At 39.0% G+C, this 19,130-nt stretch overlaps 1 protein-coding gene across 1 annotated transcript; it reads left to right on the top strand.

Moving 5' to 3' along the window:
- Positions 1 to 12,055: 12,055 nt before the first annotated feature.
- On the top strand, positions 12,056 to 16,220 carry LOC107780560 (lysine histidine transporter 2-like). Its single transcript, XM_016601107.2, has 7 exons — positions 12,056 to 12,381; positions 13,435 to 13,818; positions 14,568 to 14,961; positions 15,355 to 15,460; positions 15,558 to 15,649; positions 15,786 to 15,854; positions 15,947 to 16,220. Exons 1-7 carry the CDS (start codon positions 12,194 to 12,196, stop codon positions 16,043 to 16,045), a joined length of 1,332 nt encoding a protein of 443 aa, XP_016456593.1. The 5' UTR covers positions 12,056 to 12,193; the 3' UTR covers positions 16,046 to 16,220.
- Positions 16,221 to 19,130: the final 2,910 nt, after the last annotated feature.

Here is a 19,130-nt window from a genome sequence, read left to right as displayed (position 1 = left end):
AACTCCCACCGAATATTTTAACACAACTATATAATTTAAGTTAAAGATTATTGTTTACCCGAAAAACGGATAACAATTGAATTTATACGCGGCTCTAAGGATACGTGATATAACTTGGCACAAATTGAAAAAATATAAATATTAATATAGAAATCAACTGTAAAAGAAATAAATACAAACCAAGTGAATCAATTAGCCTTGGCCCTCAAGTTCGATCACCCTAGAACCAAGTGAAGATTCCGCTAATATATGAACAGAGTAACAAAATAATGAGGCTGAAAGAAGGCAGTGTATTACTTTTTTATTGCGTGAATGTTGTTTTTTTTCTACAAATGATCAGACCCCCTTTATATAGTAGAGAAGTCCTACTCTCAATATAATTCTAAATACAGTAAGAAATCTCATGATAGATTAATTAATTGGCCTCTCTTTGATATGCGCCGGGATTTCCGCCGAGATTCTCGCCCAATTACGGATATTCCGGCTTTCTGTTTTTTGGCTCGATAAGCTTTCCTCGATCTTGGCTGATCTCGATCTTGATCGGGCTCTATTTTGCTCGATCTCGATCTTTATCGGTCTCTATTTTGCTCGATCTCGATCTTGGCCGATCTTGATCTTGATCGGTCTCTATTTTGCTCGATCTCGATCTTGACCGATCTTGATCTTGATCGGTCTCTGGGTCACGAGCCCGGCAATTTAACTTCACATCAGGGCTCAATATCACACGAGGTTGAACCTTGGTCTATCATATTCCTGTCTCGATTAGTCGTACGAAGGGCAAGCTCGATTTTGAACGTATACAGATAGTCCCCTCGTTTCTCGGAAAGAAGATGGCGAGAAACGATATGAATTTCCGAACTCCAACTCGATGGGTAATGACGTCAGCGATGAGTCTGATTATGACGTATGCGACGAAACGTCCCGTCAGTCCAGTTACCAAGGCATTAAATGCATGTCAGTTGCTGGTCGGCCATTACCGGTTCCGAACCGTCGCCAGCAACCTATAAGAACCTTATCTTTCCTCATTCAAACTTTACACTGAAAGCTCTTTCTACTCTTGCTTCTTCTTCAGAAAATTCCTTTGCTTCATAATTTTCACACCCAAATTTCTAGAACCCTAATCAAACCGCATATCATCCTAATTCTCTTTTCCCTTGATCATCAATGGCAAAAACCTCCAAAACCGTGCCGCAAAAAGAGGTCGCTTCTTCATCATGACCAACCGGTGGTGAGGATGCGGTGGAGCCCCACCCTGAGGAATTCATTCCGGTAGGGTGCCCAAATGTCTCGACTTTAAGGTCGAAAAAGCCTCCTCGGTACCGGGCCAATGTGAGGCGATCTCGAGGTACATGTGCTCAATCACCGAGAAAATCCTCGACAAAGTGAAAAAGGAATGCAACTGGGGAAAAAAGCATGTGGTAGTCCCATCGCCCGAGGAATCGATTACTACCCATGTGGAGGGGTTCCTAAGTGTTTACACTTAGCCTTTCACGTTGGGTCCCTTAGACCCGATCATCGTCGCCTTCTGCAAGAGATACGACGTGACCCTCAGCCAGATCTATCCTTCCTTTTGGAGAATAGTGATTCTCCTTCGATTCTTCTCAAGCAAAATCGAGGGGTGTTTTTTCACCCTCGATCACCTTATGTGCCTTTACATTCCCCGACTCTATCGAGGAGGGCTGATCAAGCTTGCTCGCCGAACTAACAAAGCCCCGTTCTCGAGCATAGATGAGACTCGTGACCGAGGTTGGATGGGCCGATTTGTCCGAATAAGGACGTCGGACCTGATCCCTGCTGAAGACATGTCGTTTCCTGAGAAATGGAACATGAATCGTAAGTAGTATTTCCCTTTGAACGTTCAATTTTGCTATTTTACTTTTCATTTTCTTTGTTGTGGCCCAGATGCCGGAACCGATTCCAGAACTCAAGCAATGGGTCGAGGGCCTGGTGTCGCAGATACCATAATCCGAGCGTGCTTGGATCGAGTTATCAAAGGGTCGATAAGAGGCCCGCAATTATGATAAGTTTCTCTCTTAGAATGGTTATCATTTGACCTTCTTCTCTTGATTACTCCCTTTTATTCCTTTGTAGGCCTCGAGAAGGATGTTGCAATGAGGCCCCCATATGGTGACGAAGAAGTCCTTCCATTTGCTCTAAAGCAGGCCAAAGAGAAGAAGAGAAAAGGGGCTTCGAGTTCCCTAGGCTCGGAAAAGAAAAAGTCGGCGAGGAAATCTCGCAAGCTTAAGGGGTACGCTGGTGCTATGCCTTCGAACTTGATCCGCCGATTAAGGGATGAGCCCGAAGAAGGAGAAGAGGAAGATAATTCTAAACTAGTGGTGCGTGTGCGGGATGATGTTTTGATACAAAGGTCCTTCGAATCAGCGGAGGTTGATGAGAGAGCTTTGGCCGAAGTTCCTGAACCAAAAAGAGTTGAGGCCACTCCATCCCAAGCTGAGATGGTCGAGAGAGAGACCGGGGACGAGGCTTCCCGGGCAGCGGAAGATATCCCGACGGACGAGCTCGGACTAATCGATATTTCTGGATCCCCTCAGGTTTCGGACGCTATGATCTGTGAGGCCAATATGTTGGAAGGTCGCTCTTACTAGGGTCTTCAGGGGGCGACTGATATCTATGGCTTCTTGGATGGGTTTGAGTCCGCTGCCTCAGAGGATGTCACCGAGTTTGGTGGTTTACCGGTACCGAAGAAGGTACCATCATCGGGCGTTATTGGGTCTTCATCGAGCCCAAAACTAGTGGACCGATTCCCGGCCCATAGTGTTAACCCCGACTGTAGGCGGAATATAGTGCTTTCTGTCCCGGTGGATGTCCGGATTTTCTCTCCCCCCGTAGGGATTGCTAGTTACTTTAGATCCTTGGTGACCGAGGAAAATCAAGCCGTGATGAACGCGATGGGAGCCACTTACTTGTTTAATGAGGCCCATCATGCTCTGAATTGGGTAACTTCGAGGGTCTCTCATTATTTCTTTTAAACTTTGGAGTTGTAGATAATTCTAACATCTTCTTCCTTATTTGTAGGCTTCGGTGTTGCATTATGAGGCTTTCCTTCGAATCTGGGAGGAGCACAAGGCTGAGGTTCGGGACCTCACTGAGAAAAATGATACTTACAAGCTTCTTAGTGAGAGGCTTTAGGCCGATTTAGTGACGGCTCGGGATGAGCATGTCGAGATGGCCGAGCAGGTATTCCAAGTTTTTCACGATAGTGAAGATAAATTGGAGATAACTACTAATGATCCGATTCTGCATGTCCGGCAAAGGCTCGAACAAATTGGACGGCTCCAGACGTATGTAGATGCGGTACAGGCCGAGGCAGAAGAATTCAAAAAGAACATGAACATCCTAGCTTCAAAAAAGGAAACTGTTCAAGTGCAATTGGAGTCGGCCGAAACCCAGCTCCAAGCTGCAAAAGAGAAGGCCCCAGTGCAGGTCGAGAAGCTCAAGGAGCTTCAGTCTCAGTTGGATTTGGCCGTTTATGATAAAGCAAGCTTGGCCAACGAACTCGAAGTGGCCAGATCTGAGGTGGTCGTGGCCAGATCTGAGGTGACCGTGGCCAATACAAAAGTTGATGCTAAAGTGGCCCAGTTTAGGGTCGACGTCGAGGCCATCCAGGGCAAGGCCAAGGGCATGGGGGATCATGCAAAATGGCAAGCTCGAAAGGAATCCCTCGAGAGAGTCATGCCCAGGGTTTCGATATTATGGCTGAGATCGAAAATGCCAAAGCAGAGGATGCCAGGGCCCGGAGGCTGGCCTTCCCTGAGGAAGACTCCGAGAGCTCAAGTGAATCTGAAGATGGAGAAAATCCCAACTTTTTTATTTATCTTTTGCATTTTTTCTGAGGCCGTTTTTGGCCGTTGTAAATTTTTGTGTTAAGCCGATTTGGTCTTTGTTAAAAACTATTATATATAAATATAAGGTTTTTCTTTCCCTTTCGGCTCTCATATTTTTCCTTTGCTTTGTTATTTTGTATTTACATGATTGAAATGCCTTAGTATGAAACAATAAAGTTGTGTTCGAGGGATCGAACAAACCTTGACTTTACTGCCTTTCTGGGTTAAGGCGTTATTGGGGTTTGATGTTACCAAAGTTTTTCTCGGAAAATATCTTAAGCTTGAGACTTTGTCGAGGGTAGACTTTAGAACCAGTTGTGAAAGATTTCTCTTTTTTGAAGGCCTATTTTTGTTACGAATTTCGGACGTCTCCGAGCTGTGTTAAGTTTCCTGTAGCCTTTTAGTTCGGGAGCTACCCATTGGGTTTATTTTCTCATTTTATCCGGGCTTGCCCGAGATAATAGTCCCCGAGTGGGGTGGCCATGACCTTTAGAAATCGGGGCGTTGCCTATTAGGTGTTTTGCTCCCGAGGCCCGATGACTTGGGCTGTTTGAGTCGGACGGCAGTCCCCGAGTGAGGGAGAGATCGTTCGTATTCCTGTTAAGTATTGCCCTTGGGCTCGTTATTTTCGGAAGTATGAAGCTCTTTAAGAGATGTAAAGAGATAAGATAACAAATTTTTAAAGCATAAGATGTTTGTAAGGGAGGTAGTTCTCTTTATTCTCGATCGAAACAAGGCTCGAGCAATCTGCGTGGGAACAGTTCATTTTGATCGTTTGACCCTTACAAAAAATTCTATCTATCGAGACCCTCCCTTTATGAAGTAGTTTCGTCGCTAGAGTTGATATTCGAAGATAACGCATATCCGAGGGTAGTCCCCCAGTATTCGAGGTTGATTGCAAAGGAACTTCAGATATTATTGAATGGATCTTCGATGTCGATTCATAATCGGGCTTGATTCTAAGTTAGCATGATTCATCGTTGCCTCGTCAAAAACCTCGCCAAAAAAACCCATTTGGGACAAAATCGGTCTGAGGGAAAAAGAGTGCAACACGTACTTTCAAACCTAAAGACTTCGTGTCGTTTGCTGAAAAATCCATCATCGTTTCTTGTCGACCACCTGCAAGTGTTAATCTGAAATAAAATATGAATGGAAAAGGGGCGTACCTTAGCAGTAGTACTATTTTAGGTGAGATATGTTCTAATTGCTCGGTAGTCGTTCCCCATTCATCGTTCCGAGCTTGTAGGACCCTTTTTCCGGTGACCTCGAGAATTTGGTATGGTCCTTCCCAATTCGGACTCAATTTTCTTTCATTGGGATTTCGGGTGTTGAGGGTGACTTTTCTTAGCACTAAGTCCCCGACGTTAAAATATCGAAGATTGGCTCTTCGATTGTAGTATCTCTCGATCCGTTGCTTTTGGGCGGCCAGTCGGATGAGGGTTGTTTCACGCCTTTCATCCAATAGTTCTAGGCTGGTATTCATGGCCTCGTCATTTGACTCCTTTGTTGCATATCGGGACTGGATACTCGGCTCTCCAACTTCGACCGGTATTAGAGCTTCAACGCCATAAACTAATGAGAATGGGGTAGCCCCGATACTGGACTTCGAGGTTGTGCGGTATGCCTAGAGAACTTCGGGTAGAATTTCCTTCCACTTTTCTTTGGCGTCGGTTAACCTCTTCTTAAGATTTTTGGATGATGGTTTTGTTGGTCGATTCGGCTTGCCCGTTCCCGCTGGGATAATAAGGTGTTGATAGGATTCTTTTGATCTTTTGATCCTCGAGAAATTTGATTACTTTGGTGCTGATGAACTGTTTTCCTTTATCACACACAATTTCGGATGGCATCCCGAATCGACATATGATGTGATCCCAAATGAAGTCGGTGACTTCCTTCTCCCTAACTTTCTCGAAGGCATGTGCTTCAACCCGCTTAGAAAAATAATCAGTCATAAATAAAATAAATTGAGCTTTACCTGGTGCCCATGGAAGAGGGCCAACGATGCCCATTCCCCACTTCATAAATGGCCATGGTGATAAGACCGAATGGAGCAGTTCCCCGAGTTGATGAATCATTGGTGCATGCCTTTGGCATTTGTCACATTTTCGAACAAACTCTTTTGCATCTTTTTCCATGTCTATCCAGTAATAGCCGTCTCTAATTACCTTTTGAACCAATGATTCGACACCAGAGTGATTTTCCGCAAGTGCCCTCGTGAACTTCCCTCAGAACATACTCGGTGTCTCCTGGTCCCAGACATATTGCTAATGGACTATTGAACATTCTTCTGAATAAGGTTCCATCTTCGGACAAGGTGAATCGTGCTGCCTTCGTGCGCAGGGCCCTCGATTCATTCGGATATGAGGGAAGATTTTCGGTTTCAAATACTCTATGTATTTATTTCTCCAATCCCAAGTCAAGCTTGTGGAATTTATCTCGGCGTGGGCTTCTTCGACTACTGACTTCATGAGTTGCACGGCGGCCCCCGAATTGAGATCGTTGTCCTCGACCGATGACCCTAAGTTTGCGAGGGCATCGGCTTCACTATTCTTATATCGAGGCATATGTTGAAAAGTCCACTCCTTAAATCGGTGCAAAGTTACTTGTAACTTATCTAGGTATCTTTGCATTCGTTCTTCCCTAAGTTTGAAGGTTCTGTTAACCTGATTCACCATGAGGAGGGAGGCGCATTTGGCTTCGATCACCTCTGCTCCCAAGCCTTTGGCCAGTTCGAGACCTACAATCATGGCCTTATATTCGGCCTCGTTGTTAGTCAATTTCACAGTTCTAATAGATTGTCTAACCAATTTGCCTATGGGTCGAGTCCGGACCCTTTCGCGTTCGAGGCACTGTCCGTGAAGAAGGTCTAGATTCCCGAGGACGTACCCGAGTTTATCAACAGTTCTTTTTCGACCTTGAGTACTAGGGCCGGCGTGAAGTTAGCTATGAAGTCGTCCAAAATTTGAGACTTAATTGCTCTTCGGGGTCGATATTCAATATCATGCCCGCTGATTTCTACAGCCCATTTGGCCAACCGTCCCAAAAGCTCGGGTTTATGCAATATATTTCGAAGTGGATAAGTTGTTACAACACATATGGGGTGATATTGAAAGTATGGTTTTAGTTTCCTAGTGGCGCTTATCAAAGCGAGCGCCAATTTTTCTAGGTGGGGATATCGAGTTTCGGCCTCACCTAAGGTCCGACTAACATAATAAATAGGAAATTGTGTACCTCAATTTTCTCGGACTAGGACTCCACTTACCGCTACCTCTGATACTGCTAAATACAAGAAAAACTATTCATTTGCCCTTGGCGTGTGAAGCAGCGGCGGGCCCGATAAGTACCGTTTAAGCTCTTCCAAGGCCTGTTGGCATTCCGGGGTCCATGTGAAGTTATTTTTCTTTCTTAGCAACGAGAAAAATCGGTGGCCCTTATCGGAGGACCTCAAGATGAATCTCCCCAGGGCGGCCATGTGCTCGGTTAACCTCTTCACGACCTTTATGTTGTCTACTACCGTGATTCCATCGATAGCTTCGATCTTGTCGGGATTAATCTCGATTCCTCGATTGGATACCATGAATCCGAGAAACTTGCCTGACCCGACCCCGAATGCGCATTTTTCGGGTTCAGCCTCATGTTGTATTTTTTCAATATACTGAGAGTTTCCTGTAAGTGCTTCAAATGGTCCTCTGCTTGCAGGGACTTAACTAGCATGTCATCAATGTAAACTTCCATAGATTTCCCTATTTGTTCTTCGAACATCCGATTTACTAGGCATTGATAAGTGACACCAACACTTTTTTAATCCAAATGGCATTACATTATAAGCAGTAGGTACCATACTTAGTGATGAACGAGGTCTTTTCCTGATCATCTGGGTTCATTTGTATTTGGTTATACCCGGAATAGGCATCGAGAAAACTGAGGATCTCGTGGCCGGCCGTGGCATCGATCATGTGATAGATATTAGGCAAAGGAAAAGAATCCTTGGGGCATTCTTTATTTAGATCTTTGTAATCTACACACATTCTAAGTTTGTTTCCTTTCTTAGGGACTACTACTACGTTTGCTAACTATTCAGGGTATTTTACCTCATGGATGGACCCTATTTTAAGAAGCTTGGTTACCTCGTCTTTGATGAAAGCATGTTTGACCCTGGACTGGGGTCTTCTTTTTTGCTTCACCGGATGGAACTTCGGGTCCAAGCTTAGTTTATGGGTGGTGATTTCCGATGGGATCCCTGTCATGTCGAGATGGGACCAAGCGAAACAATCCATGTTAGCTATAAAAATTGAATAAGCCTTTTCCCGAGCTCGGGATTTAACCCCGTGCCCAGGTATACCTTTCGTTCGGGCAAATGTTCAATTAGTATGATTTGCTCCAGCTCTTCGACTGTTGATTTGGTAGCGTCGGAGTCATCGGGGACTATGAAGGATTGAGGGACTCTATAATCATCATCTTCGTCAGTCCCCTGCTTCTCTAGTTGGGTTGAGTCCGATGTTTGTGATTGCTATTTGGCCTCCTGTTTTCCTTTCGAATTTGACCCCTTCGTCGATGAGAGTGTTGATATCAGAATCACTTCGTTAACAGCAAACATTTCCTTTACGGCGGCATGTTGTGGATCCATGGTCTCCCGAACGGGGCGTTATACCTCATGTCGCCCTCGATCATATGGAACTTCATCTTTTGGATGGTACCGGCCATGTTTACTAGCAAAGTTATCTCACCCTTAGTGGTTTCACATTCCATGTTGAATCCGTTTAGCACTCGGGCCGCGGGCACGATTTGGTCTTGTAGATCGAGTTATTCTACGACCCTCGATCGAATGATGTTGGCTGAACTATCTGGATCAATTAACACATGTTTAACTTGGGTCCTATTCATGAGTACAGATATTACCAGTTCATCGTTATGGGGTTGTATGATTCCGTCTTCATCGTTGAAGGATAAGGTTCATTTTGGTATGTAATCTTGAGCCCGATCGCTTTTCCTTTGTGATCGACACCTTAGTGCATTTTAACACTGGCCCTTGGGGAACATCGATCCCTCAAACAATCATGTGAATAACGTGTTGCGGGTCTTCTTGCTCATTTTTTCTGTTGAACTCTCTATTTTTAAATGATTCTTGTCCCGATCGCTTAGAAACTCCTGAAGGTGCCCTTCATTGAATAATCGAGCTACTTCTTCTCTTGACTGTCTGCAATCTTCCATTCGGCGGCCATGGGTGCCATGATACTTACATATTTGATTAGGATTCCTTTGGGTTGGATCTGTCTGCAGAGATCGGGGCCATTTAGTACCCTTGATGCGTCCGATAGCCGATACGATGGCGGATGCATCAACATTGAAGTTATATTCTGATAATCGCGGTGCTTCCTTAGGTCCGGTATGCCTGTCGAAACAATTCTTGCTCATGAGCCCTTGAGAGCTCTGGCCTTGATCATTTCTCCTTACACCTCGTACGGAGGTGTGCCCTGGTCTGTTGCCCCTACGATCTCTATTATATGGCTGGTATCGATCCCTGTTCGACCTTGGTTCTCGATCAACATCCCTTTTGGTAATGGGCCCGGAAGGAACCCCCAGCTGGTCGTCTTCTACTCTAATCTTCGATTGATATCGATTATGTACATCGGCCTAGGTAACAGTCGGGTACTCAATCAAGTTCTGCTTTAACTGTTGTGAAGCCACTGAGCTTCGTTCATTTAGCCCTTGAGTGAAAGCTTGAACGGCCCAATCATCGGCGACCGGTGGTAGATCCATTCGTTCCATTTGGAACTGAGACACAAACTCTCTGAGCATCTCGTTATCTTTCTTCTTTACCTTGAAAAGGTCCGACTTCCTAGTCTCAACCTTTATGGCTTTGGCATGTGCTTTTGCAAAAGAGTCTGCAAGCATGGAAAAAGAATCAATAGAGTTGGATGGTAAATTATGATACCATATCATCGCTCCCTTTGGCAAGGTCTCCCCGAATTTCTTTAGTAACACGAATTCGATCTCGTCATTCTCTAGATCATTCCCTTTAATTGCACATGTGTAAGAGGTGACATGCTCGTTGGGGTCGGTTGTTCCATTATACTTAGGAATCTCGGGCATGCAGAACTTCTTGGGGATCGGTTTAGGAGCCCACTCGGGGGGAAAGGCTTTTGTACGAGCTTTTTGGAATCCAAACCCTTCAACATTGGTGGTTCCCCCGAGATCTGATAAACCATGGAGTTATAAGTTTCCACCTTCTTGTCGTTTGCTTCGATCTTCTTTTCCCCTGACTTTATCCGCTTTGTCAGTTCCTCGAGCATTTTTATAATTTCAGGGGTTAGTCCCCGATTCTTGTTCATTTGACCTTACCACGGCTGACCCCGTTCTATGGGTGACTTCTTGGGGTGGACCGGGCTTAGCCCTGCTCGATGCCTGGGTTTGGCTCTGCACCTGAGCTATCGCCACCTGTTGAGCTTGCAGCATTTCGAAGATCATACGTAGACTGATCTCGTCTTCTCCGATATTTTGAGTATTTCGAGCTGCATATCGAGTTCCACCATGGACGTTATTTTCGGGACCAGTATGCTGGTTCGCGTCGATGGCCACATGTGAATTAACGCCAATTGAATCCACGGCCCGAGTCCCAACGGGGTTAGCTGGTGGCCTTACATCACCGGGCGTCACGTTGTTATTCTCACCCTGATGGCCAGATCCGTTGTCGATATGCAGGGGTAGTAATTGAGAGTTCGTCATCATTAGCCTAAAATCAAAGATACTTCAAAGAGCTAAGTGTAAAATTGTGTGTTTTATAGAGATTTGTATCAAATAAACACAACTATATAATTTAAGTTAAAGATTATTGTTTACCCGAAAAACGGATAACAATTGAATTTATACGCGGCTCTAAGGATACGTGATATAACTTGGCACAAATTGAAAAAATATAAATATTAATATAGAAATCAACTGTAAAAGAAATAAATACAAACCAAGTGAATCAATTAGCCTTGGCCCTCAAGTTCGATCACCCTAGAACCAAGTGAAGATTCCGCTACTATATGAACAGAGTGGCAAAATATTGAAAGCCGAAAGAAGATAGTATATAGTTTTTTATTGCGTGAATGTTGTTTTTTTCTACAAATGATCAGACCCCCTTTATATAGTAGGGAAGTACTATTCTTAATAGAATTTCTAAATACAACAAGGAATCCTATGATAGATTAATTAATTGGCCTCTCCTTAATATGCGCCGGAATTTCCGCCGAGATTCTCGCCTAATTGCGGATATTCCGGCTTTCTATTTTTTGGCTCGATAAGCTTTCCTCGATCTTGGCCGATCTCGATCTTGATCGGTCTCTATTTTGCTCGTTCTCGATCTTGGCCGATCTCGATCTTGATTGGTCTCTATTTTGCTCGATCTCGATCTTGATCTTGACTGATCTTGATCTTGATCGGTCTCTGGTTCACGAGACCGGCAATCTAACTTCGCATCAGGGCTCGATATCACACGAGGTTGAATCTTGTTCTATCATGTTCCAGTCTCGATTAGTCTACGAAGGGCAAGAAATTCTGTATACAATTCTGTTGAAGCTCGGTTTTTACCGTATACAATTTCGTTTCCTATTTTCTTGGGATCGGTCATTCATTATTTGTGGGAACTCACTCCCATATCAACAGAATTTCCTGAATTAGTAGAACTTAATTCAAGAAATTCTGTTGATACCATAAAAGTTGTACAAAATCCTCCCCTGCGGAGAATCTTAAGAATCTGAAACGCTATATGTAAATAACGAATTGCAGAGGTCATTTTAATTTCACTCTACCCGCGAATATTGCGCTGTTTTTATCCGACCGAATAAGTTTTTTTGGGAAGAATAGCGTGTATTGTATTGGTAGGTTAAGATTTTTACTACTTGCCTCCAATGTGTAATTTTTTTAGTTTAGATAAAATACATCGAAAGTTACGTAGATAATTATACTCGTAATTATTTGCATGAAGCCACTATGTTTAGGAAAAAAAATAATGTGGCAGGGATAGGTATAAAGATACTATAAATTTAGTCCAACTCCGAGTATGAGCAGGTTAATTATATATTGATATTTCAATAATTAAAGCGGCAAAATTTGGATAGAATACGAACTTTAATCCTTATAACGATAAAATAGAAACGCAAAAAGGTCATGAAACAATCCCAAATAGAGTTTTAAAAGGAAACAAACTCTTTATTTATTAAGGGGAGAAGGTTATCACGCTCTTGACACTTTCAACAGTCCTCAGTCTCTACGTATACTATCCTCAAATAATCCTCTAACAAGGAAATCTATATCCAGAAAATTGAGATTGAGAAAAGGAAAACAAAGGAAATTAAGAGAAGATGACTGAAGTGGAGAAGAAAAAGAGAGGATCAGGATCTGAGGGAAGCAGTAATAAGGATCTGAACGATTGGCTACCAATCACATCATCAAGGAATGCAAAGTGGTACTATTCGGCGTTTCACAATGTCACTGCCATGGTTGGTGCTGGTGTTCTTGGCCTTCCTTATGCCATGTCTCAGTTGGGTTGGTATGTTTCTCTACTACCTCTTCACTATTGCAAAATTATATGTCTCGAGACGGATCTAGGATAAGTTCTGTGGATTTCAACTTAACGAATTATTTTCAGACTCGCGCTATATTTGTAGATTATGATCTGTTTTCTTCAAAATATATGCATATAATAAGATTATAGTACTCATCCTAAACTCACTTACTCTAGATCTTAACTTTGCATTCTATTTTGCTTATTGCTCTTTGAGGTTCATGAAATTAATTGAAACGTTACCCCGATTACCATACTCAAAGTTTAGGCTATTGATCATAGACAAACACGTACATAGTTATATTATGAGAGTTTAATTTGTTCATTTTCCATGCAAGGGTTACTAGCCTCCCCTTTGTTTTTAATCGGACAAACATACATATGTATAGTATTTGATTTTGGCGTGAGATATAATATTGAACATCATCGTTTTGATATGAAGAAAACCCACTGTGTTGCTTTCACTTGAATTTACCAGCTTGTTTACTGATCTTATTCTATGTGGTACTTGTTGATATATATCGAGCAGATTATTAGATGCATATATATTTATTGTAGCTTGTTTAGTGGTCTGACTCTTCCAAGTGTCAATATTTTTATACTATTATCAGTGTAGTTTAATATGCGTGATATTATTAATTACTCCATTCGTTTTAATTTATTTGAATCTTTTCAGAGTACGAGGATCAAATTGACTAATTTTCGATGTGAATTAAGACATAGATCTCTTAAATTCTTAAAGTGAAATTTACATACTTATAAACTGAATAAAAGATAATATATGTCACAATAGTTTATAACAATTCAAAATATTTAAAAACTATTTGCAAGAAATATGGTCAAAGAAAACCTTATTTGACTCCCCAAATAGTAAAATGTTCATTTCTTTTTAAAACGGAGGAATGTTTATCGTAAAATTTTAGTTATAATTAACTTAGTACATAAAAAACAGGCCATTACTAGATCTAGATGCTTCATAATTGCTAAATATTTTGTTAGTGGAGTATTAATTTCATATATACTATAATATTATGGCAGGGGTGCTGGAGCAACAGTAATGGTATTATCATGGGTGATAACATTATACACCTTATGGCAAATGGTAGAGATGCATGAGATGGTTCCAGGTAAAAGATTTGACAGATACCATGAGTTGGGACAACATGCTTTTGGTGAAAAACTTGGGCTTTGGATTGTGGTTCCTCAGCAGCTAATGGTTGAAGTTGGAGTGAACATAGTGTATATGGTTACTGGTGGCAAATCCATTAAAAAGATATATGACACAGCTTGTCCTAGTTGTAGACCATTGAAAACCACCTATTTTATCATGATGTTTAGTTCTATTCACTTCTTCCTCTCCTATTGTCCCAATTTCAACTCCATTACTCTTGTCTCCTTCCTTGCTGCCATCATGTCTCTCAGGTTATTCTTCCCCACTTAATTACCTGATTTTTCTTGCTGACTGTCCAGATCCCAATTGTAAGAAATCACCGAGTTTGTTGTTGTTGTATGCTGACCGTATAAAATAACCTAATTTTTTACACTAATAGGTCGGATAACTAATGTATTTTTTCATAAAAAGTGAGATCATTACTTGTCTAACTTTCAATATACATAAACTGTAGATTTTTTTTTTTGTTTATTTAGAGTTTAAGTTTAGAGGAAAGGAATTGAATAATAATTAATTCCTATAAGTTTTTCCTACAAGGAATAATATATAATTGATTCCTATAAGTTTTTCCTAGAGAAAATCTAATAGAGCAAAAGATGTTTACACAACCACCAGATTATTGTAAAGATAATTACATGGAAGTGTACATAATGACTGAGCTAGTAATTAACCTGAGATATGAGATAGATTACTTGTAATAATATAAATAGTATCAATTTTGCCTATAAGATTTAACTTAAATAATTGTTCATCCAATCATTTAAACTAAAAATAGCCGTACAGATATATATAATTCATGTATAATATATGTATAACTATATACAATCAGTGTATAGTTTATGTATATAAAAAGTAAATGGTGAATCCCGCAACTATTTGTGTAAAGATCCCTTTTGTTTACATTCAGTTTATAGTACAAGTTAAATCTCTTTTCAAAGATTTTTCCTCTATATATTGACTTACAGTTCTTTTTTTCTGGTTATGTATATAAATTGTGCAGTTATTCAACGATAGGTTGGGGAGCATCAGTACGTAAAGGAATAGCACCAGAGGTTGATTACAGTCCAAGGGCTTCAACAACAGCAGGAAGATTGTTTGGTTTCTTAAGTGCTTTAGGAGATGTTGCTTTTGCATTTGCTGGTCATAATGTTGTCTTGGAAATTCAGGCAACTATGCCTTCTTCTCCTGAGAAACCAGCCAAGAAACCTATGTGGAAAGGAGTCATTTTTGCCTATATCGTTGTGGCTTTGTGTTACTTTCCTGTGGCTTTTGTTGGCTATGCAGTTTTTGGGAAAAGTGTTGAGGATAATATCTTGATCTCCCTTGAGAAACCTGCTTGGCTTATTATCATTGCTAACGCCTTCGTTGTTGTCCATGTTATTGGAAGCTATCAGGTCAATAATCTTCTTCATTACCCTTAATTTTTTTAATATTTCGACCATCGAAACTCACTGGTCCGACTAATTCAGACACGCACAACATAGAGCCCACTAAAAGAAGAAATGCCTCTTATTACAAGAAGTTTTTTCATTCGTAAGGCTCGAATCTGTTACTTCTGGTTGAGGGTGATGGGATCTTATCCATCCTAGAAATTTTTGAGAATCAGGGCATGGTTTGAAACTTTCTGGTGAATAATGAGTTCGCTCCTCAATAATTCTTCTATATTTATATTTAATCAAGTATAGAGTTTGAATTCGTGACGTGCGTCTAATCCATTCCAAAAGTTTAGCATAACATAATGGTATCTCATGCTTACTAATTGTTGTTTTATTTGCTTGATGTTGTAGGTGTTTGCAATGGGTGTGTTTGACATGGTGGAATCTTACTTGGTGAAGCAAAGGAAATTCAGTCCAACTAAAACGCTACGGTTCATTGTTCGGACTAGTTATGTTGGTATGTCACAGCATTCAACAATTTTAATGTTGATTAATTTGCTCAGTAAATTAAAGCTTGGACATAACTTATTGTTTTCTTATTTTGTGTTGTGCAGCCCTAACAATGGTTCTTGGTATAACATTCCCATTCTTTGGTGGGCTACTGGGTTTCTTCGGAGGATTTGCATTTGCTCCTACTACTTACTTTGTAAGCCAATTCTCTACCTAATTTCCATTTAATTTTTATTTCAGATAAAAAGGTCATATAACTAAAATAACATTTGTAATGAATTACAAAACTAAATCTTTCAGAAATTGACATGCGTTTACACTGTTGTTTGCAGCTTCCTTGTATCATGTGGCTTGCAATCTACAAACCTAAAAAATTTGGCTTGTCCTGGTTCACTAATTGGGTATGTTATATACAAAACTTGCAAATTAACTCTATTTGGAATTGATAAACTTTGATTGTATTAATTGCTAATAGTACTTTGTTTAATGCCAGATATGCATCATACTTGGTGTTCTTCTGATGATTTTAGCTCCCATTGGTGCCTTGAGGCAGATCATATTGCAAGCCAAGGATTACAAGTTCTATTCTTGATTGTATGGTCATCGGAAAATCTTTTAGAAAACTAGATAAACTTCCTCGTGACAAAAGATTTTTAGTATTTGTCAGACGATGTTTTAAATTAAATAATACTCCTATCTACTATCTTTTATTGTTGTAGTACTACTAGTTAATATTTCATACTATTAGACATTACTGCTTAAGGAAATTGGATTGAGATATAGCGCATATTTAGTACAACTTCATTTATAGTCTGTAGTATGTAGATATGATTATTTCTGATCAAGTCTCTTATTATTTGTCAAATCTCTTAAGCTACACCGGCGACCTATAATCTAATAAAAGGATGTTTATTACACAATCTATATCTATATACTATATTAAAAGTACGAATACCCTTAGCGAAATGTCGTTCGACTTTTTTACCCTTTTTAAAATAAATTTCACATTAGACAAAATAGTCATTTGACATGAAATCAACTAAAATTTTGGTTATTAAATATTTACTTATTTGAATCATTTAAAATGTCCTAATATATTTAGAACTTTTGAAGTTTACTAAAAATATACGACTTTGACTTTTTCTACACCTTTTTACCCAAAAAAAAAAACTTATCTTAGCTAAACCAATAGTTAGGAATTTGTATTTAATTTTAGTTCCTTCAAAATTGCGTAAGAAAGAATATGTATCTGTTATTGTTATGAAAAAACTTTTCTTGAAAAATTTGCTACTTATCAAGCAGTAAAAGGAAAAAGAGCCTTTGAAAACTTTCTCTTCCTTTATGTTAACCAAAAGATAGCAAAACAACATTCTATTGTTAATTTGATCCTTTGAAATATGTTCATTAACCCTATTTCTTTTATGTCAAAGTATCAAAATAATTTTTTTACGAAAAAACAAAAAATATCCAAAATGTAAATAAAAAATATATCTTTTCAAGAAGGGCCAAAATTATCCTAAAAGTATTTAGCAATTCCTAATTTAAATAAAAAAACATATATTGAGTATAATTACAATTTTATCTAATATGAAATCTACTTACGAAAAGTAAAAAAGTATCCATCTACAAGTTAAAAGAAAAAACAAAACATTCCTAAATTTCTAACGTAAATAAAAGAAAAGTAAAAAAATTGCATTCCTAAAATTCATACATAAATAAATGTGAAAAATATGTTTTCAACTAGGAATTAGATTTTTTTTCAATTCCTAAAATCAAAGTAAAGAGAAAAATATCTTTTCAACAAGAGAAAAATACTTATTAAAAAAGAAATTCTAATTACTTTTGTTATGGGATTTTTTTCCGGGAACATTGATCCTTATCAAATAAAAACTTAAGAGTCTTTTCTTAACCCTTTTTATTTATGTTTTGAATTTTAGAGATGTTATATTTTTAATTTGAATACAATCTAATTTCTTTTTAAAAGGTTTCAAATCCATTCTAATTTGATGTAAGAAACGAACCATCATTATCTTTCTGTAAAATTATGTCCCTTACCTAAATATTATTCGCTTTTTTTATCCTTTAAAAACAGATTTCATACTAGATAAAACAGTCATTTAATTATTTTCTAATATTTAAAAGTTCAAAATCAAATAATTTTTTTTATATATAAAAACTTCTTATTTAAACTATATAGAATGTCCTAATATTTAGGACTTCAAATTCAATTAAAATTTACCTTACTTCAATTCTTTCCTTAAACCAACATTTATATGCTTGTGGACGTGCTTTTAGAGTTTAATGTGTATTTTTAGTCTCCAGTGTATATAATTGTTAGTCTCTTTTTCTTTTACAAATACTTTCAATAATTAATTACCTAAAATACATCACCAATGCATGTTAACTTTTTTCCTTTTTTTTTTACTTTTAAATAGTTTTGATTTAACTTTAGGTATAAATTTCTAGAAGTCAGAATTTTCAGTGGTAATGTTAATTTAAAAATAAATTAATTTACATCCATAATATGTAAAATTCTAATTATAAATGATATTTAAACTTTAAATAAAATTAATATACTTGAAACTTTGAAATAACTATAAATTTGAAAAATTGTCCTGAGCGAACTTGATTTTGGAACTTCAAAATCGTTAATGGAAGAGTTTATCCGGAATGAATTTAAGGTAGTGTTAACTTTTATTTGGTCTTGAATGTATATGTTAGAAAGAATTTAGACTTAGACCAATAAGAATCTAGCCAATATATTTTCTTAAGAAGAGGTTTCACTTATCGTATTTATAGTTTTGATGAACTTTATGTCACGACCCGAAATTTCACCCGTCGTGATGGCGCCTATCTCAATACTAGGCAAGCCAACATCACCAATAACCTACAATATCTTTTAAATACGGAAAACATCATAATTTAAACTTAAGTGAAAATCCCACAAATACTAGGTAAAACATATTCCCAAAACCTGGTGTCACTGAGTACATGAGCATCTATACATTACAAGTCTGGGAAAATCCGGTCTATAATAATCTAAGACCAAATACAATAAACAAAAGGATAGCGAATGAGAGACAAGGTCTGCGAAACATAACAGCTACCTCTGAATCTCCGGAAAATCAACTGTGTGAAAGAATCAACATCCAATGTGCCCAGGATCACCTGGATCTGCACATGAAGTGCATGGTGTAGTATGAGTACAACCAACTCAGTAAGTAACAATAATAAATAAGGAACTGAAAGTAGTGACGAGCTTCTCAGCTAAGTCCAAATACAATACTTTCCAATCATAAAAGGGTAGTCATGCTCTCAAGTTCAACATTTAAAATTTCACAGAAAATTCATATCAAATTTGACTGAAACAGAAAATAATGTTCTTTCGAATTTTCAAAATAGTGATATATGACAGCTGAAATGCAGCAATTAATGAAATCAATACATCATCACAGAGTAACAGTCACTCAATCCTCCCATTCACTCTAACCTCACAGTCACTCTTTCCTCACAGTCATTCGCACTCGGCACTCGCACTTAGTAGGTACCTGCGCTCACTGGGGGTGTGTATAAACTCCGGAGGGCTCCTTCAGCCCAAGCGCTATATCAAACCAATCATGGCATATAACAATGAAACATGTTGCGGCGTGGAGTCCGATCCCATAAATATCCTCACA

The sequence above is a fragment of the Nicotiana tabacum genome, chromosome 4 (assembly GCF_000715075.1).
Source record: "Nicotiana tabacum cultivar K326 chromosome 4, ASM71507v2, whole genome shotgun sequence".
In the NCBI taxonomy this organism is placed as follows: domain Eukaryota; kingdom Viridiplantae; phylum Streptophyta; class Magnoliopsida; order Solanales; family Solanaceae; genus Nicotiana; species Nicotiana tabacum.
This window is presented reverse-complemented; position numbering and strand designations above follow the sequence as displayed.

What these genes read in the sequence shown, in the direction of transcription:
- LOC107780560 (XM_016601107.2), top strand. Translation starts at nt 12,194, where the DNA reads ATGACTGAAGTGGAGAAGAAAAAGAGAGGATCAGGATCTGAGGGAAGC. An exon ending in GCCATGTCTCAGTTGGGTTG is followed by an intron (nt 12,382 to 13,434) that starts GTATGTTTCTCT and finishes ATATTATGGCAG; the next exon opens with GGGTGCTGGAGCAACAGTAA. An exon ending in GCTGCCATCATGTCTCTCAG is followed by an intron (nt 13,819 to 14,567) that starts GTTATTCTTCCC and finishes TAAATTGTGCAG; the next exon opens with TTATTCAACGATAGGTTGGG.